Source organism: Euleptes europaea, chromosome 14 (genome assembly GCF_029931775.1).
Source record: "Euleptes europaea isolate rEulEur1 chromosome 14, rEulEur1.hap1, whole genome shotgun sequence".
Taxonomy (NCBI): domain Eukaryota; kingdom Metazoa; phylum Chordata; class Lepidosauria; order Squamata; family Sphaerodactylidae; genus Euleptes; species Euleptes europaea.
Window position 1 is genome coordinate 59,829,946 of NC_079325.1, and position 25,233 is coordinate 59,855,178.

General features: G+C 53.6%; 1 protein-coding gene across 2 annotated transcripts in view; it reads right to left on the bottom strand.

Moving 5' to 3' along the window:
* The window catches only part of OLFM1 (olfactomedin 1), a 41,002-nt gene extending 24,001 nt beyond the window's left edge, over positions 1-17,001 (bottom strand). Inside the window, exon 1 of one of the 2 annotated variants that reach the window (XM_056860477.1) lies at positions 16,920-17,001. In XM_056860477.1, the coding sequence (XP_056716455.1) occupies positions 16,920-16,985 (66 nt within the window). In that variant the 5' untranslated portion in view covers positions 16,986-17,001. Of the gene's footprint in view, positions 1-2,497; positions 2,673-16,919 lie in introns of those variants that run through there. The other variant, XM_056860476.1, reaches the window with a different exon arrangement.
* Between the last annotated feature and the right edge of the window lie 8,232 nt (positions 17,002-25,233).

The window sequence follows — 25,233 nt, forward strand, 5'->3', positions numbered from 1 at the left end:
TCTGGAACGTCTGCAGGATCACAGCACACTCTTCGCATGCAGAAGGGGCCTGGAAGCCTCTCCAGTGAACGGGTCTTTGCCAAAGACCTTGGAGAGTGATCGCCAGCTCTCCACACAAAAAGTCAAAATTTGACACCACCGTAACTCAAGAACAGCTTCTGCTACCAGTATAAAACTGAGCAGATTGGCCTGTTTTGTTCATCCAACGGCTCCTGCTTGTAGAGGGGAGGAGCACACGAAAGCTCCACCCCCTGGGAACCTGAGTACCAAGCAAAACACAATCACAAAGGATCAGCGAATCAGTTCCCCTACTCTCCTCTAATTTATTTACATCATTGATGTAACTCCACTTTTCTCCCTACTGGGGACCCAAAGTGGCTGACATTGTTCCCCTCTCCTCCGTTTTAGCCTCACAACAATCCTGTGAGGTAGGCTGGGCTAAGAGATTGTGTGACTATCCCAGCCAGCTATCATAGCAGCGTGGGGATTTGAACCTGGGTCTCCCAGACCCTAGTTCGACACTCTTAACAGCCCCTACCCCATGCTGGCTCTCATTGCTCTGTGGGGCAAGTGTGGCCTTTGTAGGCCATCCTTCTAGCTCAAGTCTCTGCTCAGCCCCACAGCTCTTTGCATGGCCTTGGGCCCGTTTCTCTCTCCCACCTCACCCCCTCTCACAAGGCAGTCCAAATAACACCGGACAACCTTGTGCAGCTGTTCATTACCACATGGTCATGCTTTGGATGCCTTAAGGGAATAGCTGATGGCATGCATGTGCACCCCTACCCTCTGCCTCTATGAGCACTTCCGCCTTGGTGCAAAGGCTCAGTTAGGAGCACGGCAGCGGTGCGAGAGGAAAGCCGCAGAGGCACGCAGACTTGGTCGCTGGGACTTTTCCATCCACAGATCTGAGCTCCTTGCTACGGTCTCCTCCTGTGAGCTGTGGACGCCTCCCTGAGCGTGCTGTCCCTGCACCTGAAGCGGAGGCTGCGGAGACCTGGCCTTCTCTGGGGTGGCTCCAAGATCCCACTTCTTTCTCAGGGGGCTTTGGCGAAACGACGGAAGGTGAGTGACCTCCAGCGTGAAGGGCTGGCTGCAGAGTGGAGGGCCAGGGTCCAGAACGGGGCAGCTCCACATGCTGCGCGGAGACAGGGATGCTTGCGCTTGTTCCGCTTTCGTTTTGCTAAAAAGGATATCCATGATTGCGAACCCCGATCCCCTTGAAGAGAGAGGGGGACACAACCCCCCACTTGCTGCTTTCGTGGATCCTACTCCAAAGGACTTGGATTGCAAGGGGATCAGCCGGGCCGGGGGGGCACCGCAGCACCATCCTGGAGCCGCCAAATCCACTCTTTCCGCAGGTGGGAATGAGCCAAAGAAGCGGAGCCTCCCCGTCCCGTCTCAGCAGCCCTAGGATGTGCTGCAGCCTCCGCCGCCGTGGCAGCGGGCTCCCGCGAGCCACCCTGGGAGAGAGGGCGCCAGAGAGCCAGCGAGCGCGGGAGCCGGCCCCAGGCGCCACGTGGCCACCAAGCGGCTCGTTCGTGGCCCCTCGCAGACACAAGCCAGACCCGGGGGGGGGGGGGCGAGCAGCCAAGGGCCTGCACAGAACTGAGCCCCCAGCGGCCAGGCCTTCCCGCTGCCCAGGAAGGGTACCAGGGTGCCCCTCCCCCGCCGCTCGCCAGCAGAAGCCGCTCACGCAGCACAAACCTCCGGAGATTCCTGGAGACCCTGTGGACCCTTGCTACGCCAACGTGACATGGGAGTTGACCCAAAACACAGGAGGGGGCAGGAAAGTCACCTGTGCAACAGGAAGGGGTCCAGGCTTCCTCTGGAGTTTGGCTCCATTGATCCCAATAGCCCTTGCTGCCAAATCCAGGCTGGGCAAGCTTGCCTCCTTCACGAGGGTGCGAGCCATTCAACAGCCAGGGGCTCCTTTGGCAAGCAGCAGCGCCGGCCACCCTCTCGACCAGTCAAGAGCGGGGGGGGGGGGGGGGCTGAGGAGCGCCGCCAGAGACGCAGCCCCCCGACCCCCCCCCCCATCAATGCTCCGCAGGGGCGTGCAAAGACGACCCCCAGGTCCTTGGCGGGGCGCCCCCGCTTCCCGGCTGCCCTTCGGAGACGCGCCGCCCTCCGCGCCTGACCTCGCCGCGCCCCCGGGGACGCGCTCGGCGGGCGGCCCCTCTCGCCCCTGGCCAGGAAGAGGCGCCGGCGCCCCCACCACCCCCCGCCCCGCCGGACTCGGCGCTGCGGCTCCCTGGCCCCGCTGGGGCGAGGCGGGCCCCTCGCAAGCGGCTCCAGAAGCCCCTCCCCGGCCCTTGGCCACTCCCGGGCCGCAGGGCCCCCAGGAGGGTCGGGCACGCTCTCCTTGGCCCGCTCGGACGGGGCGAACGCCCGAGACGGCCCGGCCCGGCCCGGGCCCCTCGGGGAACCGGTGAGCGCGCCCTCGAGCGCCGGCCAAGCGGGCGGCCTCGTCCCCTCCCCGCCCGCCCGCGGGACTCACGCCGGTGCTGCGGTCCAAGGTGCCCCCGGAGGCGGCGCTGAGCTTGGTGGCGTTGAGCCCCACCAGGGCCGGCAGCGTCTGCGACATCCAGTTGGTGATCATGGCCATCGTGCTGAGCACCACGCCGATCTTCAGCAGCGGCACCGACATCGCGGCTCCGCCTCGGCCGCTCCCGCCGCCCTCATGCCCCGCCGCGCCCGGACCCCCGCCGCCGCCCCCCGCCGCGGACCCCCGCCGCCGCCGCCGCCGCCGCCGCGCCCCGCCGCGCCGACCCCCGCCTCGGCCCCATCGCCGCCGCCGCCCGCCCGCCCGTCCGCCCAGCGACTGAAGCGGGGAGGCGGCGCCGCGGCGGCTGATGTCAAGGCTGGGACCCGCCCGCCTCGCCGCCGCCGCCCCCGCCCAGCGGCTCCGCAACGCCCCCGACGCCTGGGCGACCCGGCTGGCGAAGCGCGCGCGAAGGGGCTGCGGGAGAAGGCGCCGGCGGAGCGGAGCGGAGCCGGACGAGAACCCCGCCAGAGGCCAGGCCAGAGCGCAAGGCCGCTCGGCTGACCCCAGGCCATTCCGGCAGGTCTCCGGGCCCCACCTGGAGGCTGGCTACCCTACTCGCAGTGGCCCCAGAGACACCCCCCCCACACACACACCTGCCATGCTCCAGGCATTCGCACAGGCAAGTCCCACTGGCTGTTCCATCAGCACCTTCCCTCCATGTGTGTGTGTGAGAGAGAGAGAAGGGTGGCCAGGCCCCCAGACACAAGGCGGACAGAGGGGGTGAAACAGAGATCTGCCCTCGCTTCCAGAACGTCTGCCCCGGGGCCCCCGGCTCTGCTAAGGCCCAGGCTGCGCTTCCGGCCTTCTGACTCCAGCCCCCCAAGGCCCACTGACTCCCCTGCCCTGGGCCTCCAGGGCTGCCTTCAGCAACATCACCCACAAACACACCCACGCACCCGCACATCACAGCTGTCCTACTGGAGGGCCAGTGTTTTCACTGGGGCTGGAAGCCAGGACCTCGGCACACTTCGGCCCTCTCCTCTCCCAGCCTCTGCAGGGTTGTTGTGATAGTCATTACACTGTAAGTACTGCAGAAAGCCCAGAGTGTCTGGGGGAGCAGAAGCCTGCCCCCCCCACCCCCCATCCCAAACACCAGACTCATTCCTTCATGCGCTGAACTTCAGCTTGGTCAGTGCAGTCAGGCACACTTCACTCCTGCTCTCTGCCTTACAGAGTGCTGTGGACTGCTGACCTTTATAACCGACAAGGGAGTGTAGCCATCTTCTGTCCCAGCAGCCCTTGGGGCAACCTGTTTTTCATCCAGCACCGTCTAATCTAGTTCCGTCTGCCCACAGCCCCTGTCCTCGTTGGGAAGACTCTGCACTCAGCGGAATGGGGGCCGCTCTCTCCATCACAGCCTGGAATATCTTTCATCCAGCCTGATTAAGAATGCTGGGGTGGTCCAAAGTCAGACACCTGGAAACGGAGTCTGACCTCCAGTCCACCAAGGTACCTTGTGGCTGGCTGGGGACCTTCTGCACATCAGGTGAATGCTCTGCTGCTCAGCCAGATTGCTTACTCAGATTGCTTACTCTTTTGGGGTGTTTTCCTTAGTCCTAGAAAAAGGTTTTACAGTACTGTTGCTTTGAGAATCCATTCTCCTCTGTAAATTCTTTTGTTGTTTATCAGCAAAAGCATCTGAAAACTGGATGGACAGTTAACTATGCAAAAATTAAGCAAATGCACATCATTGGCATGATTTACTTCCTTGTGTAGCCTTGTGGTAATTCAGTGCACATGCACAACATTTTAAAAATGTTCATGTCATGCCTTTTATTGGAACCAAAGAGAATAGCACAAAACAGTGTGTTCTTCATGCAGCTCCCTGCAACCTTTCTACACCTCCAGGCAGCTCTTGTAAGTTCTCCAGACTGGGAAGAAAAGAAACAGAGGAAGGCCGGGTGGAAGTGCTGGCTCTGTTCTTGCTTTTCATGGCTGAGTTTTTCCTGGAAACCCAACCATGCAGCTGAGCTTTGTAGGCAGAAAACTGAACACTTCTTCCAAGACAAAGAGCTGCAGAGAGCCGGGGCTCAACCTTCTGCCTTCCACAAAGGCGCTGCCAGCGATGCTGGGCAACTGCTGGGTTCTGGTGCCCCCTTCCAGGAAAAGCTGGCATTGCAGCCTCAATTCTGCAAGACTCAGCAGTGGTCGGAGCGCAGAAGAAAGGATGCCGCTGAAATTCCTCTCTCTGCCCTTTGTAGTAGAGCAATTTCGAATCAAGCCTCTCCCTGCTGCACCCTCTCTGAACGGACCGGAGGAATGCTGTCATCTCTCAGCTTCTGCAGTACGGGGAGAACAGTCCTGCCCTGCCTCACAGGGTCACTGAAAGATGGTGCATGTGAAGCGCTTAGAAATGTGACAGAAATGCCGCTTGATTTGAAAATGTGGTAGGTGACCTATTTTGGTAGCTGATACGTAAAGTATTATTTAATATTGGGAAAGAGCATGCGGTCTCTGACAAATACCAACTCAAGCCAAAGACACAGTCCTAAGAACACTTTCCTGGGAGTAAAATGGGGCTTACTCCCTAGCAGACCTTCTTAAGATTGCTCCTTAAAGCATGCAACAGCTTCAAAAAATCATGCCATTCTCCTGGAAACATTCTTCTCTGACACTCCCCACCCTGAACAACTACTTTGCTCTGTCCAACAGCTGCCCTGGAAAGATGCAGCCTGTCGCCCCAGATCTGCCTCCTCCCTCCTCTCTGCACTACGTGTTGTGCCTGGTCAGGTTGTAAGCACTAATTTCTGTCTCTGGGAAGAATCAGACTTCCACATGACCACAAGAGCTGAAATATGCTACAAGCAAATTTGAAAACTGGATATTTTTGCATTCTGTCCTCCAAAGCAGATATTCAAGTGGCAGGTCAAAATGGCAACTCCCATGGAAGCTACACTTCTCACCACACTTACTAGCCAAGTCCAAAGGAGGCATTTCCCTCCCCCACCCCGAGCCATCAAACACATCAAATAAAAAATGTACCCCCCCCAATAGTTATGGTGTTTCCAGACCACTAAGAAAGCTGAACTTTGGTAAGCACATAGCCCAAGATACTCTGGTTACTACATGCATCCAAAAGGGAATTAGGGCTGCCCCCTAGCAATGGGGCCAAGAAGTATACCCACTTGCAGGCTGGGCAGATTGATGACAGTTTGTACACACACTGGAAGAAACCTCTACCACTGGAACAATCTCAAAACATCACAGGCTATTAATCCCCAACAGCAGGAATGGACCCACTCAGAAGAGATGTTTCACAGAACATGCAGAAAATACACCCCCCCCCCATGTCTTGAGGACTGAGCATGCTGCCTCCAGGGGACACAGAGGATGGAGGCGCTTCAGTTAAAGGGGAAAGGGAGAGGAAGGGAAATTGTCCTGCTCTACACCCTAGAGCTAAAGTACAGGAAGCCATTTGTCTATCTCTGCAGCATGAGAGTTGCACCATGGGTGCACGCGCACACACACACACAAGCTTGGCTCTCAATTTGTGCACATGAAGCTTTCAAAACAAGGTTTTAAACATTTACTTCAAAATGTTTATGGTATTTGCACATGATTCAGAATCCTGGCTTATGAATCCAGCAAAATGGCCAACAGGGAAGATGGCACCAAAGCAGTGATATCCCAGAGAAAGGAGGGCGCCAAACAATTTTGGCAAAAAGCAAATATGCACTCAAAGTTTCTCAGGAAACATTTCTATCCCTCCGAAGTCACTCATATGGTTGGGGTGGACTGCAGGCTGTTCTCTTCTTGGAGGACCTCCGCAGGGGCATCCGGATGGCTCCAATTCGCAGGCGCCTTCCGTTCTGATCTGTCTTCTCACTTGACAGATGCCGGGGCGCTGCGTGGAGGGTGTTTTTCTCGGAACAGCTGGTCCTACGTCAGGGACATAACAGGTCGCATATGGTGGAGCCGGTGTGGGCTGAGCAATGAAGGCCTCACAGTAAAACAGAGCTGACAGAAAAGTCTTCATTTCACTTTTCTTTTGTAAATGACAATTATTTTTAAATTGGAACAGGTGGCAGTCTGGATTTTTGAAATGCAATTAGGAGATGCCTGCTTTAGACTCCCCCCCCCCCCCAAGTATGGGTACAGCCCAAATTCCCATTAGCGCATAAAAGCTATTCTTCCCCATGGACCATTTCTTGATTCTACCATTCTTTCCTGTCCCGTCCTGACCTAGCCACGGTGATCCACACAACGATCACCTCTAGGCTAGATTACTGTAACTTGCTCTACGTAGGACTGCCCTCAAGACTGATCCAAAAACTCCAGCTGGTACAAAATGCAGCCGCGAGGTCCTGACAGGGACCCCACTGAGGGCACACATACAGCCAGTGCTCCAAGAACTGCACTGGCTCCAGGTGGAGTACTGCATCAGGTCTAAGTGCTGGTTTTTACCTTTAAAGCCCTTAACAGTCTGGGACCATCGTATCTGTGGGACCGTCTCTCCCGATACACCCTTCCCCCCCCCAGAGAGCGCTACGCTCTCCACATTCCAACTTGCTGGTGGTCCCCAGCCCAGAGTGTCTGGCTGTCCTCAACCAGGGCCAGGGCTTTTTCGGCTCTGGCCCCGGCCTGGTGGAACTCTCTGTCTAGTGAGACCCAGGCCCTGTGGGATCTGGTGCAGCTCCGCAGGGCCTGTAAGAGCGAAATGTTCTGCCAGGCCTATGGTTGGCGGCAGCAACTGTTTTTCAACATAGTTGGCCTCTCCTCTCGTTCCCCTAAGTGCTTCCACGGGATGGCCTGGCTCCTGTGTGCCAGTAGACGAGCGCCATCTGGTTTTATTGTAGAGATCATTGATTTTAATTGAGGTAAACTGTATGTTTTTATTGTGTTTTATGGTGTTTTAATTCTGATGTTATATATATATATATATATATATATATATATATATATATATATATATATATATATATATATATATATATATATATATATATATGCAAAGTTAATACCAACTTTGGATAGCTTGATTTGAGTCCAGCAGCACCTCAGAGACCAACAAGATTTTTCGGGGAATAAGCTTTTGAGAGTCAGAGCTCCCTTTGTCAGATACTGGCTTTGGATAACCTTTTCGGGCCCTCTGCAGTCATAGAATGCTGCACATAACTGAAAGACAGAGCTTGCAGACATACCAAGAAAGTGCTGATTTTGCCCATTTTTCCACTCCAAATAATCAGATAATTGCATCCAAAGTCAAAAGCCTGAAGGAAACACAGGCTGCAGTTTTAAACCTCCATGGCTACTGACTGAGAGTTGCCCCTGGCTTCAGCTGATCGAAGCAAACTCCTCCTTCCCATTGCCTCAGTTGCTTGATGTTATGGAACATTTATGAACATTCAGATTGCCACACCAAGTAGGCCTGTTTGCTGTTGGAGAGAAGAGGTGCAAGAGACCCTGGAAGAGCAGCATTTTTATGCAGTTGCAAACGAGGATAGATTTGAGACAGGCACACAAGTGCTTGTGGGTCTCCACTTCTGTTTAATCCCCACCTGTCTCTTAGCACCGGGTGGTCCTGCCCTGCTGATCAAAAAGGCCACAAAGGGGGAGCACCTGAGGCTGGTGTCTGGGGTTGCTTTGGCCCTGGGATAATCCCTGGTTTTCCAGAAAAATATAAAACTACCCCCATAAGGCTTAAAGATCCCCCACACATAAAAATGGGGGAGGCAGAGGGGAGGGGAAACCAGGCTGGGAGCTAGGAGGAAAACAGGCGACCCTTCTCATGCCAAATAGAATGGCCAAGGGACGGCCAACAGTGCAGCAAAGCTAGGCTACCTGTAGACAAGGCAGGGCTATGGCATGCCTGTGGGACTCAGCAGCAAATTTAAAAGTCTGCTATATTAAAAAAGAAAGAGAGGCTACAACAAAAACGGCTGCGGCAAGAGCAGAATGCTGCGGCTGGACTGCTGGGTGGGGCCGGCTATCGGGCGCATGCCAGCCCAACATGACAGCAACCACACGGGCTACTGATCCACCCCCCAAGCCCAATTTGGGTGCTGGTGTTGACCTTCAAAGCCCTACATGACTTGGGACCTGGCTGTCTGGATGACTGCCTTCTACCACCCGTTCCGGCCTGGGACCCATCCGGACTGCCCCATCTGGTGGGTACCCAGGAGAGGGCTTTTCCAGTGGCAGCTCCCCTCCTCATTTATGGAACAACTTCCCTAGGGAAGTGCATCTGGCCCCCTCCCTCTCGATCCTTAGCAGGCTCTTCAAGATGGTTTGATTTAGGATTGCATTTGGTCATACTTGCAGTCTGAATTGTGCTTTTAGATTTTGGTTTCTAATGAATGCTTTAAAAATGAATAAAAATGGCCTTACATGCACTGAGGAGGATGCTTCTTGTTCTTCTGGGGCCACTGAATGACGCCAGCAGCTGCTGGGGAGGGTGGGAGGGGCCGGCTTGAGCCCAACAGCTCGAAATAGCTCAGAGAGGGAAAGAAGCCTGGGGGGGGGGACTACACATGAGGTGCTTCAGGGACCAGCGTGCTTTGAAGAGCCAAACTGTTAATTGGGAGCCCAGGAACCGCCCTTCCTCCAGCCCTCCTTAACATCCACAGGGGGCAGAGTCATCTCTGAACAAGGGGGCCAGGCAGTCCTTCCCCAAAGCCCCCCCCCACTGCAATAGCCCTCCCCTGAAGCACTCTAAGATGGTGTCCCCCACACACACATGTGCTGGCAAAGAAGGGAGGAGCGTCACAGGGGCAGCCTGGACAAAAGCTAAGTGGGGGGGTGCAATAAGGAGGGGCAGCAGCTGAGATCTGGCAAATAAGCTGGCTGGATCCAACCCCTGGTACACAGAGGCAATCTCTTCAGCAGTGTGAACAGATAAGATCTGAGCCTTCATCTGGGTCAGGAGGAACCATCGAACCCTACAGTCCGGGCATCCACCAGGACTACAGACCACGCAGTTTAGGAAGCAGAATGTTTAGGGGCCTTTATGTCCACTAATGATAGCTGAGAGAGGATCAGGCCACCTAGCCCAGCATGGTTTCCAGACACAGATCGCCAGCAGGACATGAAGGCATTGGCTATTGCTTGGTTCTGTCCCCAGCGTAGACCCCACTACAGGGTAGCAATCATAGCTGACAGCTGTAGATAGTCTTGACCCTCTAAGGACCTCATGTAATTCATCTCTGCGTCTTGTAGCAGCTAATTCTGTGTCCTGCCTCCTTTGTTGAACCACATCAAATGAATCACTTTTTTTCAGACACGGTAAATTCACACATTTGGCTGCAAGCCTTCAAGCACTGAGTAATCCTGTGACAATCAAACATGCAAGAACTGGGAGGGAGTCATCTATCGTCACAGCCTTCACCCTGAGCAAAGGCAGGCAGGGGTGGATTGGGGCTGTCTTCCTGGCTCCTCTGTGAAGCCCCCACTGGGTAGCCTTGGTGAATCTTTCCTCTTCAGCCTAGCCTACCTCACAGGACAATTGTAAGGCTAAAATCCTGCCACGGACTCCTTCAGAGATGAATGAAACATAGTTTCAACAGCTATCAGTGGTGCTGCATAGAGAACACCTCTCCAAATACCTGTGGAAGATGTGGGCAGACCTGGATGACGTTCGCTTCTTTGACCTGCCAGAATCCTTGAATGCTCGCCCACTTTTGGTCTGCTGACTTCCCTTCCCAGAATTCAATCACTCCTCCTCCCCAATTCCCATCATAAATGTATTCTAGCAACTGAGAGACTGAGCCCAGAGCAATTAATCCTGATGTCAAATGCTAGAAATTCATACCTGGCTTTCAACACTGGGCTTGGGAGATTTCTTTTGAGGCTGGGATTTCTGGCAGGGCTGCTCCTTCCCTGAGACCCCTACAGTGCCCCTGAGACTCCTACAGGATGTGGTTATTGTACTGTTTGGTTTTCCCACTTATTTAAATTGTATTTTCTGTTTTACAAGCCATTTTGGATTCCCCCTGGAAAGAAAAGTGGGGTAAAATACTTAAAACAAATACAAATAAAGAAGGCCAAAGCCAACACCAGCCCCTCTCCTTTCTTGCCGAAACAGTTCCTACGATGGAGAAGATGAATGCTTCATTTCCTTCCCCTCATCTTTGCCCTGAAAGAATGAAACTGGCAAGAGTCCTGAGAATCTCGGAGGCTCCTGGTTCCCCGGTTCAGCAAGCCAAGTCCTGCCTGGTCATTAACGGCCCACAGTTGGACCCTCCTTCGGCTGCTTGGGTGCCTCCCTGCCCTCCTCTGTATAATTCAGCGAGATGGTAATTAGTTCTGTATGACTTTGCACAGGGATGCTAATCCTGATTACAAGGACAGATAACTCCAGTAATAAATATGACCCAAGAATGAAAATTACCTCTCTCTTTTATTGGCGAAAGCTGAAGTTAGTGAAATGTGACATCAATTGGCTTAGGAGATGAGGCAGCTGCTTGGAGTTACGGACTGGAGATTTGCCAGTTGACTTTTCGCAGGCCTCCACCCTGGATGCTGAAGCAGCCAGGAGTCGGGGCACAGGCCTGCTGGCCACGGGGCATCTGGGGCCTCAATGGGGCAGACAAGCAGGACAGACTCTTGGGGCGCAATCCACCGGGACGTTGCCTTGCACAAACCTCACTGCAAGCCATGGGTGCATGAGCATTTCTTGGTGGAGAATGCTCCTTGCCAATGTGCATGTTGGTGGCACTGGGGAGGGCAAGCAGGTGCCATGCCATGGTGCCTGTCTGTTTCTACTGCACCAGAGGGCAGTGGGAGCAGCCCCCTCCCTCAACTGAATGCATTAACAGGAGCGTTGTACTACAGTGTGGAAACAAGCACATGATGCTTTGCATTCAGAGTGGCCAAAGGGCTCCCATGTACATTTTCTCAGTGGACCTGACATCAATCCTACAAGGCAGGACAATATCCCTATCCCCATATTTCAGACGGGGGAGGGGAGGGGGTGAGCCACAGGGCTTCCTGGCTCAGACCCAGTTCACAGACATGCTGCCCCTTGTCAGCCCCATATTGGATATGTGGGGAGAAGAGGGGTGTTCCCACATCAAAGGATCCCACACAATGCCGTACAAGACTGTGCCCCCCACCAGGTGCTCAGGGAGTCTGTGGGCCACGGCCACAACATTCCCTGGCAAAATTTGTGTGGCCAGTCCCCTCTTTTGTGTTATGCCCCAACTTCCAAGAACAATAAGAATTAACAACAAATAAATACGTGAATCAGCTAAATAAAGATATGATTGGGGCTTGTTCCATTCCATACAGCCTCAGTCAAATACTGGCTTGCTGTCTCTTAAAATCTGCTGTTTTCTGGGGTAACAACGTGTCAGAACTGGCACCCAAATGCCACCCATCATCACCAGCTTTCTTGTTCTGGGCACGTGGCAAGCTGCAAATTGCCAAAAGTGATCTGCCCTCCTGGGGGTCGGGCTGTCTAATATGTAGGTGCTCGTTTTTCCAGTGCACTCACAGCTGAGAAGCTGCTTCCAGAGAAATTAGTCAGGCTTTAACATAAATAAATAAATAGCAAAATATCCTTTAATGGCATTAATAAATATGTAATAGCATCTTTGCCTAAGGGAACAGATACATGCTCATGGGTACAGGTGTGTGCTTCAGGCACAGACGTATATGTATGTATAATTCTGGGGGATGGGAGGAGATTGCACAAGATCCCAAGGCCGTTCTTGGATATGGTAAAACTGCAGCCCCCTAAAAGTATGCATTTCAACAGGATTTCCTTAGATCCTGTTAAACGAGTTCCATCAAATCTACAGGACAGCAAGAATTTCAACAAAACAAAGCTATGGCCAAATTTGGAGGGATATCAGGAAGAAACAAAATAGGTTTTCGGTGGGGAGGGGGTTTACACACTCGTAAGTGCAGGACAAAGCAGCACCCTCTCTCAAGTAAAAGGATTCATGCCTTTGGGAATCAGAGGAACATGGGCCCATTTCACTGATTACGATTAGTGGTAGTTTTTCAGTGTGGTGGCAGGAGAGCCAGGGAGCCAGCCGGAAGAACTCTGTTCCGTCGCTATAGGCACAGAGGACCTGAAACAAGAATGCATTGTGAAAGGGGAGAAAGGCCCCTCCAAATGGTGATTGTCAGGTCTGCCCTGGAGGGATAGACTGCAGTTGTCCATTGAACTGGACAGGTTCTGCAGGAACATAGATCTGGTCAGAGTTTCCAACTTGGAAGGAGAACCCTGTTGGGTGACTGATGCTCCCACTCAAGAAGACTAACATGTGTCCATAACACGTGTTCCAGGACTGAAACGAGTGGATAATCTGGCTTTACAAAGCAATGGGAGAGGGGAGACACAATGTGGATCAGGGCTAGGGTTGGGGAGGGGACTCAGTTCTTTTCCCCAGCTGGAAATGCCTGCGCCCATAAGAGGAAAAGAGGGCTACCCAGTGTGGGAAAAAGGGAGTACGGGGCCAGAAGAAAAGCTGGGAGAACTGGAGGGTTGTCTGAGAACTCGTCCTCAGCAGAATTGGAAGAGGAAGTGGAGTGCCTCAGGCACAGTGTCTGTCCACCTCCTCAGTCTCAGTCACCTCCTTTGGCAGCCTCAGCAGCACACCCGAACCAACCAACCAACCAACCGAGGGAAGGGTGGCAATCACAGGGCGGCAACCACAGCCTTTGGCCTGGTGGTCAGCTCCCAAGCACTCCTTCCACTGAGCACCTGCACTGGGAAATAGCAGCCCTTTCCATTGCCTCACTCCTATCTGCATGCCCAAGAACCAACATGCCTCATACTAAGCACTGCCACGCTGGGCTGGCCTAAAGTCAGCGCATCAAGAACCAGTGTGGGCACACAGAGGTGGGCAGCACACCCGCTCGCACATGAACTCGGTGGGCATTTTGCTGGCCTCCAGGGAGTGTGCTCACAAAATGCTCCCATTTGCTTTTCTCCACGAGGCTGGAGGAGGTGTAAGTGCCTCGATTCTATTTATGGAGAAGCTTCAGCATGTTAGCGTGCCCCAGCCCCCCATGCTTCCATTTTTGATTCCTACACTTTGCTCACTGCGCGTGTGCCCTCTGCCATGTTTTCAATTTGTCTCCCCATCCAACCCCACCCATCCCTCACACATCACCCATGCACGCAAGCCCATGAGCACATTCATTAACACCGTGGAGAAAGGAAGCCTGGTATGGCCCCCACCAGATTTCTTCTAGGGCAGCATTTTAAGGCACGTGCGGGTGTTGCTCAGGTGCCCTCATAATCTTTAAGAGAGGGTAAGGAGTGAGACTTAGGAACTGGAGCAAACCATCCAGATGCCAAGTATGGAATTAATTTTAGAAATAAGTTTTCCCACTCAGACTCAGTGAGGGATGTGGGTCAGAAGCAACCCACAGACCTCAAACGGAATGGAATGGGTGCCATTGACCTCGTCAGTCTCCTGTCAGAACAATCTGCAGCCAAGATGTGCGACTGACCGCAAGCACATGGCAGGAACCGTGGGCCAAGGGCAGGGCAAAGCCAAGCTGCTCAGGCCAGGAACCAGCGGGGGATATCAGGGAGCATCACCCAAGTCTCGGCACACCAGGGCACAGCAACGGATCCCTTTTTACTTTAAGAGAGGCGAAGAAGAAGAAGAGTTGGTTTTTATATGCCGACTTTCTCTACCACTTAAAGAAGAATCAAACTGGCTTACAATCTCCTTCCTTTCCCCTCCCCACAACAGACACCCTGTGAGGCAGGTGGGGCTGAGAGAGCTCTAAGAGAGCCGTGACTAGCCCAAGGTCACCCAGCTGTGGAGGAGTGGGGAAACCAACCCAGTTCTCCACCACTCCAAACCACTGCTCTTAACCACTATACCACACTGGTGCCAATCTGTCTTCCAAAGTTCCAGGCAAGCAACCTATTCTGCACTCTCCTCACGCTGCGCACTACAGCATCTCCTTCCTCAGAGGTAACTCTACAGCCCCCCAGGACAGATGGCAGCCATTTTTCCGCTCTGTGTGGAATGGGGCATGGGGGTTAAACATTGGTCAGAAACAGGTTAGGGTGACCCTGTGTCATTTTGAGGGTCCACCATGCCATGCTGAGGGGTGTGTGTATGTGCATAATTAATTGGGTGAGCCAAACATCTCCACTATCATTCATTGTTCGGCAGATTTGTGCCCGGTGCCCAGAGGCGGCCAAAAGAGTGGGGATCAGGGAGTGGGGCCTCAGTGCCCCCACATGGCAGCTCCTTCCTCCATCCTTCATGGCGGCTGATGTTTGTCCTCTATTGGCTAATAACTGTACAGAAAAGATGTGGGAACTCACATTTTCCTGTAAAAGCTGCCCAAGAGGCATGGCCTACAAGTTCCAGCTGTGGTACGGTGAGAGATAATTACTTATTGAACTCATGAAGCTGCCTTATGCTGAACCAGACCCCCCCCCCCGCCCTGGTCCATCAAGGTCAGTGTTGTCTACTCAGACTGGCAGCAGCTCTTCAGGGACTCAGACAGAAAAGGGTCTTTCACGTAACTTATTGCCTGATCCTTTCTGGAGATGACAGGGATTGAGCCTGGGTCCTTCTGCATGCCAAGCAGATGCTCTGCCACTGAGTCACGGCCCCACCCCTGGGAGGAGGAAGAGGGAAGAAAAGTACCTTGCACATGCTCAGAGGCACCTGTCCTTACTGTTATTTCTCAAGGAACTTGCACCAGAGGGGAAACCCCTCCCTTCACTGGCCCACATACTTGGCTCCTCTCCCCTTTGCCAACATGCTCCCATCCAACCCTCTCTGCTCTGCCTCATTCCCCCTTCTCCCCCCCCCCCAAAAAAAACCTGTCATGTTTACCGGGGCTGCCGGGCAACCCCAAAATGGCAGCCAAGATTTCACCATGCTGGGCTGCAAGATTTCTATTTCTGCTCTAAGTTGTATCGAAGCACATAGAGCACTTCAGCAGTTTGGGGGGTGTTTGTTTTTTAAAGCACACCCTTACCTTATCTTTTCTTGGGGAGGGGGGGTTCACCACAAATGTGGGTTTCCCCAAGGGTTTTTTTTTTTTTATCCCCCCTACCCCTTCGTGGTTCCCTCACAGGTTGTTTGATTGGCACCAGGGAGGGGGGCTCCATTCAGCATGAAGCATCGGATACATTCGGGGAGGCCACCGAGACCTCCCCCCCCCTCCCGCCTTCCATTCTGCCAGACAGGCAAACAAACCAACAAAACCATTAATATTGGCAACATTTTATCATTTCCGTTAAAGTTTCCAGTGAGTTTCCCAAAGAGACCCGGAGATTTCTGTTGGGGCAAAAGAGCTGAGGGGGCTGAGAAGAGGCCCCAAGAGACGGGGGGGGGGGCGGCCCGCCTGGCCGTGGGGTCTTCTCGGGCGGCCCCTGTTTGTCTCAGGGCTTTCGCAGGAGAACTTCCCAGGGGGCCCCCTGGAACTGCCAGGAGGGCAGGCCGGGGGGGCCGTCTGAAGAAAAGCGGCGGCGGCCCCGCGGAGGGAAGGACCCCCCCCCCACAAGTGCGGCCCCACTCCGGCCGAAGCCCTTCCGGGGGCCACAAACCGGCACAGCACCCCCCCCCCCACTGACTCGACGGCCTCCCCCGAGGCGGCCACCGGCGCAGAAGGGGCCCAGGGGTCTCCCTTCCCGGCGGCTGGGGGGGGGGGGGCTCTGCCGGCCTCCGTTTCTTGCTCCGACCCCCGCCCCGAATCCCCCGAGCGCGGGCCGAGGAGGGGCCGCCGGCCGCCCCGCCTCCCCTCCCCTCCCCCCCCGCGGGGGCTGCTGCTGCTGCTGCGGGCCGGTCGCCGGAGGGCGGCCCCGAGGGACGCGGGTGCAAGACGCCGGGGGGGGGAGGGGAGGGGGCCCCAGGGGAGCCATCCCTCCCCCCATCTCTCGTCCTTTCCCCCCTTGCCGACGCCCAAGGAGACGGCTCCGGCGCGGGGGGGGGGGGGCTGAGCCGACCCCTGCCGCAGGGAGACTCGCCCGGCCCGTCGGGGGTGAGGCGGGGAGGGGGCGCCGGACGAGCATCCCCTGCCCCCGCTTTGTCCGGCCGAGGCACATGCGCAGTGCCCGCTTGGCCCGCTCCCCCCGCGCCCGGCCGCTCGCTGCACAAACAAAGCCCGCCCCCCCCAGCACGGACCCCCCCCCGCGCCCCGCGCCCGCCCTCCACCTCCCTGCGGGCGCCGCAAACGGAAGCGGCCCCGGTGTTGGCACCCCCATCCCCCCCCAGCTCAGGGGCCCCAAGCGCGCTGCCCCCCCGGCCCCCATCGCTCCATCACACGGCCGCCTCTCCCAGCAGGCGGGGGCGGGGGGACACGCGCCGCTTCCCCCCCCCGGCGCCCCGGCCCCTCGGAGGGTCCCGGCCGGCTGGCCGGCGGCTCCCCCTCCCCAGCCAAGCGGCTCCCGCGGAACGACGCCCGGCCGGCCGACTCTGCAGGGGCGCCGTGCGGGCGGGGGCCCTACCTGCGTGAGGTCGGTGCCCATCAGGAGGAGGCAGACGAGGCTCAGCAGCCTGCCGGCGGGTGGCATCGCGCCGCGCACCCGCCTGCCCGCCGGGCTCCGGCTGCCGCGCTGGGGCCGCGAGCGAGGAGGCCGCTCTCTGGCGCCGCGCCCCCGACGCCCCCCCCCCTCCGCGCCCGCAACCCCACCGCAACGCCCCGCGCCCAAACTTTCCCTGCCCGCCGAGGGCAGCCGGAGCGGATGTGACATCAGGCATCGGGCGGGCGGGGAGGAGGGACGCCCCCCCCCGCCCAGCGCGCACCGGCCCCTCCCGCAGCAGCCCGCCGCCCGCGCAGGTGGGGCCCGGAGCGCCGGCTTCTCGCTGCCCTCCCGGGCACCGCGGGGGAGGGGCGGGGCGGTGGCGCGAGCCCCACTCCCTGCGCAGGGAGCCCCCCCCCCAGGCTTCTCCCCCAAATCTCCAGGAACCCCCCAACCCGTAGTTGGCAGCCCGACCTCTGGGCGGCCGCCGAGGGGGGTGGGGGTGGGGCCGAGCAGCTGGCGGGGCTGGGCTCAGGGCAGGGGCCGAGCAGCCTCTCAGCCCAGGGGACCCCACCTTTGCCAAGCCTGCAGGGTTTCCCAAACGCTGAGGAGGTTGAGGGGTCGCCCCCCCCCCCCGCCACCCCGCCCCTGCTGCCATGAGGGCTGGGGCCAGCCTAGCGTTGTCCTGTGGTGGAGGCAGGAGTGGCCCGAGGGGCTGGCCCTGCCGATGCACGCAAGGGTCCTCCAGCACGTCCTGCTCAGTGGGGTGGAGGGAAGCCGGGTCTGGGCTGTTGCTGGGGGAGGAAGCCTGTGGATACCACTGGCGGGCACCGGTTGCTGCTTCTGCCTCTTTTGTACCATCAACCCAGAGCCGGCGCCTCCTCGCCTTCCTTCCAGCCACGTAGAAGAACCCACGGTGGGCACGAGTCTCAAGAGCACAAAGCAAAGTTCTCTGCCTCCCCTCATAGCCGAAGGTCAGCAAAAGGAAGCTTGCGCTGGAGGACAGAGGTTCCAATTCCAAGACCCCAAGTCTGGGGAAGCAACTTTGCCGGTGGGCCGGGGTAGGTGGGGCCCCTCGTCCGGAGGGAGCTTCAAGTGTTCCTTCCTGCACAAGATCAGGTGTCTGAGAATTCCCTTTCTACATTTGGAGAGGGAGAAAAACCGAGTCCCTTTGAATTTCTTTGGTTGGGTTGTGTTCAGATCGATAGCTGTGTCACTAACACATCACATGATGCAAATATTGTCACGGTGATGTTTGGTCTCACATGGTCTGACCAAACACAGACACTCAAGGCTTTTGTTTCAAACGAGCAAATTGTCAATAGTTAAAACACCTTCTTTTCTCCCTTTTGCAGCTATAAGCGCCATGATGCTCAGAACAGTCCGTGTCCAGAGACATAGGGACTTCACGTGCTGGATCAGGTCAAAATCCATCTACTTTGGCACTCTGTGTTTCCAGCCGTGGACAGGCAGATGCCTCCAAAAAGGTCCCAAGCAAGCCATGGTGGGAGAGGACCATCCCCTCTTGGGTTTGTCATCAGCACGTGGTAGTAAGAGGTAGACTGCCTCTGAACATAAGAGGTTCCGTTCTCAGTTGTCATGATTAGTAGCAGCTAATAAACCCATCCCCCGTTTTCTTTTAACCCTAGAATCTAATCCTAATTCTAGCATAATAAAGGCCGCCCGGTGAGATCAGATCAAAGATCCATCTGGCCCAACATCCTCCTTCCAAAAGCAACCTGGCTGAGTCCCTTGGGAAGTCTTCTCCAATCCAGGCCCTCCTTGCAAAACGCCCATCTCTCTTGCCCTCCGCCTCAAGGTTGTCGGGTTTTTTCTGGCGGCTCTTTCACTGCTCTGCCTCTGCAGCCACCACACTAGAGAGGCTGTTCCTGAGAAGCACCACCAGCCTCCTCCTCCCCAGAGGCCCCAGACATGGGGAGGACGACTGACACTAGGAGCTCTGGAAGCAACTCTGGAAGCTGCCCCTGGGGCCTGCTGCCCCTGCAGAGTCTGTGCCCCACTGGGGCCTGGCAGTCTGCTATGACCCAAGTCCCAGGGCACCGGAAAGTCTTGCCACGTGCATTTCAGCGGGAGCCTTTCTCATAACCACAGCTCCTAAGGGAGGGCTCACAACATCAGTGTGGTGACTGAGTCTTTCAGGTGCCGCTGGACTTTGGTTGTATTTGGACCGAGGCCAGCTCCTGCCAGCTCCCTTCCTACCACGGGCAGCTCCTGCCAGGTCTTCATGGGACGTGAAGTGGCCGAGGTGACCAGGTGTTAATTTTGGCACAAAGTCACTCGGCGGCCTTCAGGCAGCCAGTGTCTCTTCATGCAGCCAGTGTCTCTTCATGCCTACCTTGCAGATATATTGAGGCAGTGTCTCTGAAGCGACGGATGCTACATAAGTTGAAAGCGTCCCCCTCCCCATGCCTCCTGAGGCACTTGATGGTTGTGGGGCTCTGCCTCTGCTGGCTGCTGGAAATCCCAAGATGGTGCACCCCAGGCCAGGAGTGTGAATTATTCACAGACCTGCTGGGTGACCGGCCAGTGCAGAATGCATAGAGAATTGGATTCTCTCAATAGCATAGATAGGAAAGTGTTCCCCTCAGGTTATTGGCTTTCTTCTCCACTCATTCCCTTCCACTGATCAGCTGATATCAATCACAGGACACCGCCCCGCCCCTAGTCCCCAATTATCTCCAAGGGCTAATTTAAATTTTTTTGTCCTTGCCCCTTGAGAAACTGCTATCTTTCAGGGACACACCTAGCATTAGTATCCTATTACGGTGCTATTTAAGTGTGGGAGGGTTTTCAGAACAGCACAAGGAAAAAAGGTAGGTGCTTCTCCCAAATTGGTGCAGGTGGTGAAATAACAGAAGGGGGGTACAAACAAGTGAAGACTGGTAGAGCTGTAGATCTGGGAAGAGCTATAAGTCATGATTATGTAATGGAACCTCCATGTGCAGCAGCAGCATACCTCCAAGAACCAGGTGCTTGAGATGCATAAAGAAGGGGTAAATACTGGATTTCATGGCCTCCTGGGGCTGGCTGGCTGTCCTTGGATATGGACGTCTGGCCTGATCCAGCAAAGCTGTTCCCTTGTTGCTTTCAGTTGAGGAGGAAGACTGGGTGTTCTGTTAAGCTCCAGAAGGCCAGCCCGTTCCCAGTCCCCTTTGCCAGGCCCTTGTTTTTCAAAATAAGCAGATGGTGAGAAATCGCCCAGTTCCTTTAAGGAAGGGCTCTGCGTCCCTCAGGCACAGCATCACTCCTAATGCAAGCAGGTAGTTGCCACGGTAACAGCACCAACATCCTTCTTTGGGGAAAAAAAACACACACAGAGAGAGAGAGGGTCTACCAGAGCAAATTGGCATCCAGCAGTAAATCCCACAAGTGACGCCAGAGTGCATGTTAACGTTGCCCACGGGTTGCATATATTTAAAAGATTGCTTTTCCCTTTCAAGCAAATGCCTTTGAGTTGCACCCTGCATTTGTGCCAGGATCAGGCCTATTCTTAATGGCTGTTCCTGCCAGACGCTCTTCTTCTGCTCCCCAGCCTTGACCGTCTGGTAGATCTTATTCCCAGAAAATTTGGACCAGGTGGCTCTTGGGCGTCGCTCTCCCCAGCCCACCTCTGGGCTTGTTCTCTTCTTAAAGGGGCACTGAAGCAGCTGATGCATCTTGGCACAGGCTGGACTTGAGGGACGCCTTGTTCCCAGGGTGCTGTTTTGCGAGGGCAGCTCTGTTTCCTTGTCTCTCGGCTCCAGCCTGTGGTGGGTCTGGAGAGGAGGGCAACAAACTGAGGAGGCTTGGATAGATGGTGGGTCAAGAGGAGAACAATTGGCCAGAGTGGGCAGGGTGCTGTGGGGCTGTTGTTCCTTTCTCCCCCCCACACACACTTATTTATCACCTGCTTTTCTAACTGAGACTCAGGGTGGATTATAGAGTACAGAAATTGGGGGATGTGATCATACCGTGCAGGAAATCGAATGAACAATACAATGGGACCAGGAGTTCAAAACCAAATGCCACAATACTAGTGCAATAGGAATTAAATGACAATGAACAGCAACTACCCAGGCCAACATCATGGGAACAATTCAGAGAGTGGGATTACAGTGCACTACCCCTTTCCCCCTCCCATATGAAGATGACCTGGATCATTCGGTCCCACTACAGATCAATTCCATTACAAGATGACCCTTTCTGGCCTCTCCAGCCAGGCCACTCCACCACAGAGAACACCCATGAGTGGGTGGTTGCTGACCTTACCATTTTGCAGAGAGGAATTTTCAGAAGGTCTTGCTGAGATGACCAAAGCTGCCATGGCAGGACATACAAGTAAGGGAGTCTAGGCCATAATCGGCTTTGTAGCTGATAACCAGTATGTTGAATTGAGCCCAGTAACTGATCAGTAGCCAGTGAACTGACAGCAGGTTGGTTGAGCATGTGTGTTCTGCCTGGCACTGACAGAATATGCAAGTCTGTTCATATTAGCAATGACAGGTGGTTTTAGATTCAGGGGATCTAAGTGTCAAGCTAAGCTGATGCAATAACCTGGAAAGCCCCTAGAAGGCCTGAGACTGAGTTAAAGAGTTGCACCTGTAGGGTGACTCAGCCTGAAGGTGATGAGTTGCACCTGGAGAGTGACTCAGCCAGGAACACTAATTGCTGCCTGGAGATGGCATCTGTATATAAGTGTAACTCTGTGAGTCTAATGTCGGGAGATAGTGGTGGAAAGAGTGTGTGTGTAGCACGGTGAATAAATAACTGCATTTTCTACAAGCTCTACTGGTACTGATGGTTATTCCTGGGCGTTGGCACAATCCGCCAGCTACCGCAACAGGCACCTGCTAGTAATCGGGCTGCTGTGTTCTGTACCAACTGAAGTTTCTGAGTTGATTTCAAGGGAAGTCCCATGTGGAGTGCATTATAGTGGTCTAGCCTCAACGTAACAATTGATGAAATTATGGGGTTGTTTTAAATTGTTTTATTTTATTGATTTATGTAATTGTGTTTTTATTGTTTTATTGTATTGAGTACTGTATTGATGATGTTAGCCACCCTGAGCCTGGTCTTTGGCCGGGGATTGAGGGTGGGATAAAAAATAAGTAAATGGCACAGATCCAGGTGGCCATTTTGGCTGAGTCAGGGTGGGGGGCCCAGCTGCCAGGCTTAGTGGAGCAGATAGGATTTTTTCCAGCTTCATTGGCTTGCTTCTCCAGTAGTAATGCTGGATCCAGTATAACCACTAGGCCCTTAAATGACGCATCTTCCAGATAGCCTTAATGTTCCAGTTTTATTTCTCTTTGTTACCATTCCCCCCTCCTCCTTTCCACATAGCTTCATGAGCAATCCCTTGCTGTCCTGGTTTTCCTGTGTTTCCCCTCTCCTCCTGCTCTTTCTGAAACCTGTTTCCCAGGCCCCCCCCCAAACATTTTTTTCTGAAACAGCTTGATTTCGGTTTTTTGGCAGTCTGAAATGCCTGTGCCATTCCACCGTGCTCTGCTCACCTCGCCATTTTGGGTGGAATGGGCAGTGATTTCTTATTTTTTTAAAATAAATAAATAAAACATTACAGTAATCCAGCAGTTAGACCACGCATATAGAGGCTCAATCTCATGGCCAATCAGAAGGCCCGAAAGAAACAGTTGTTGCCTTGGTGCCTCATGGAACTTTCCTTAGAGCGCGTTGGAGCGCTGCGCCCGGGCACCATTTTGAAATCCTGTGTGCAGTGCGAGTGGGCCCGCTGGGGCAGCAGTGAGAGAGACGGTAGCCCAACAGATCCCTTGCAAGGTGGGCATGAAGCGGGTCAATGCGTTTCAGTGCCTTTTTCTCTTAGAATCGACCCCTTCCTGAGAAGAAGTATGTTATCTTATTCAGTTAGACACCTAATGAGCAGGACTCAACTGCTTTCTTACCGGAGTAAACTTTTTATTGAAATGCTTCAAAAATATGAAAAATGTGTAAATGTATGTACAGTATATATATTATAGTAGATGGTTACAGAGTCTTAAAAATGTTACAAAGTTCAGACATTATGAGTCTTAAACATGTTCATGTATGCAAGCAATCTTAAACAATCTCTATACCTCTATATGAGAGTTTTCAAACCTTAAACCAGTAATATTTCATTTAGCAAATATAACAGTTACAGAAATCTTGTAAAAATGGTTAGTGCAATGAATAAAATCTGATTTAGTTAAAACATCTTAATTCAAAGTATCTAGAATATCATAAAAGAAATTGACATACTTTACCCAATCATGTCATTTGTGAACCTCCCCAGTACAGCAGGACTGGAAAGATCTAAAAGTTCCCAATCCATGTTTAGGATGAATAGACCTTTAAGGTCCTCTATGTGTTATTTTAGTCTTTAAATATCTTTGGTGTATGCAATGGCTAGAGAAATCTCTGATTATTCTATGAGTTCATGTAAGAACTAAAGTCTATAGAGCATATTTTCAGTCCATGGCAGGACCAGGTTTATGAAACTATAGAGAAATCTCGGAGTGTTCTCAGCCTATGAGAGGACTGAGTCTATGAGTCTTTACATTTGTTTGAGATGCCTCGGATCTATGCTAAGATCAGAGAGATCTCTCTGTGTGTGCATGCCCTCTCTAGCTTTGCCAGAACGAGAAAGCTATGCAAAGCTTAAAGCCATGTAAAGAGTTCTGTGTAAGACCTGAGTCTTAGAGAAGTCTTAAGAACTTCCATGTCTATAGGGGCTGGATAGATCTTAGTGAAAACGTCTCAGTACTTGCAAGTATTAAGGAGTTTTCAGTGCCTCCATTCAAGGGATGGAGAGATCTATAGGGAGCTCTTAGAACCTCCATGTCTATGCAAAGACTTGGAAAAATCTAAGCTCCTCCAGTCCATGAGGATTGAAAAGCTCTAAGAGCCTTAATCCATGCAAGGATCAAAGTCTGAGAGCTTATATCCGATGCAAGGGATGGAGAGATCCATTTAGGTTCATTAGGAATTCTCTAACTCTTGGCTAGGAAGCTCCTCCTTTTATATCCTTCAAAATCAGTGTCTATCTGATCTTGAGAGTGTTTGTGCAAAAATGCACCTGAACTGTATGTTACCTGGGGCAGCAGTTCTTCTGCATTTACCCATATAAGGAGTTCCTGTCCACATCAGGTCATTTGCTGACCATAGCCACATGTACTAAACAGTCAGTTTGTGTCTTTGTTATGTTTCTATAATATTTGATTTCTCCAACATTTTCATCTGAAGAACACAATCAATATGAATATTTCCTTTACTTTATAAGACTTAAAACTCAATATAAAATCACATTGTATTATTACATTACATCATTAATTCACAGTCAGCAAAATGTATTGCTAGAGTACCTAGATAAGGTCATGAGCAGAAAAGCATTTCTGATAAGAGTGAAAAGTTCAGAGGAGAGAGCCCTTCTGAAAGTGGCAACATTCTAGTAGAGAGAGTTGCAGACTGTGACTTTGGCACAAGAGTACTACAGTACAAGTCCTTGGCAAGAAAATGTTTAGGCTGGTTCACTTTTAAATGAAAGACAAGCCTCGAAATAAGGCTGTGCTTATGAACTTTAAATAGGAAAATTCTACAAGTTTTATATATTTTTATAGTCTGCTGGTGACAGGCAAGCCAAGACAGCAGCAAGGGAGTTGGCGCCCTTGCTAGTGGGTGACCAGAGGGGGTGGTGAGGAGCCCACAGTCCCACAATCCCTGGGTAGGCAGGCGAGTCAAGACTGCGGCCCCATCTCCGCTGTCCAGAAGAGGTACCTGTATGGTGGAGCAGTCTGGAAAAAGGCAGAATCCTTGACCCTGGAAAGGCCCTGCACCCTCCAAGGAGAGCGCTCCCGTCTTCCGTCTCTCTCACAGTTGGGCGGTCCCACTTCCAGAAGAATTATGCCAGCCACCACCTGGAGGTTGGCAACTGTAGCCACAACTGAGAAGGCCCTCTCCCAGATCGCCCCCCACCTAACCTCAGAAGGCGGGGACACCCAAAGCAGGGGCCTCTGAAGATGACCGTAGTAATCTGAGGGACTTTCTTTTTAGCATGAGAAAAACAGACAGCTGCTGATGTAACGGGCCGCAAGACCTCTTTTGCTCCAAAGACCAGTGTGTATAGATTCATGGGTGTGTGGTACTGTATTAACTTCTGAACTGAGAATTCCTGGAGGCAGGACACCTCTGGGCACTTGATCCCATGTCCAGACATCAGGGCAGGGCCCTTTCCTTTGAGCTCTGCTTAAGAACTGCTGGAGGTCTCTTTTTAAAATATATTTCACACATGTTGCTTTTTTGAGGTTTA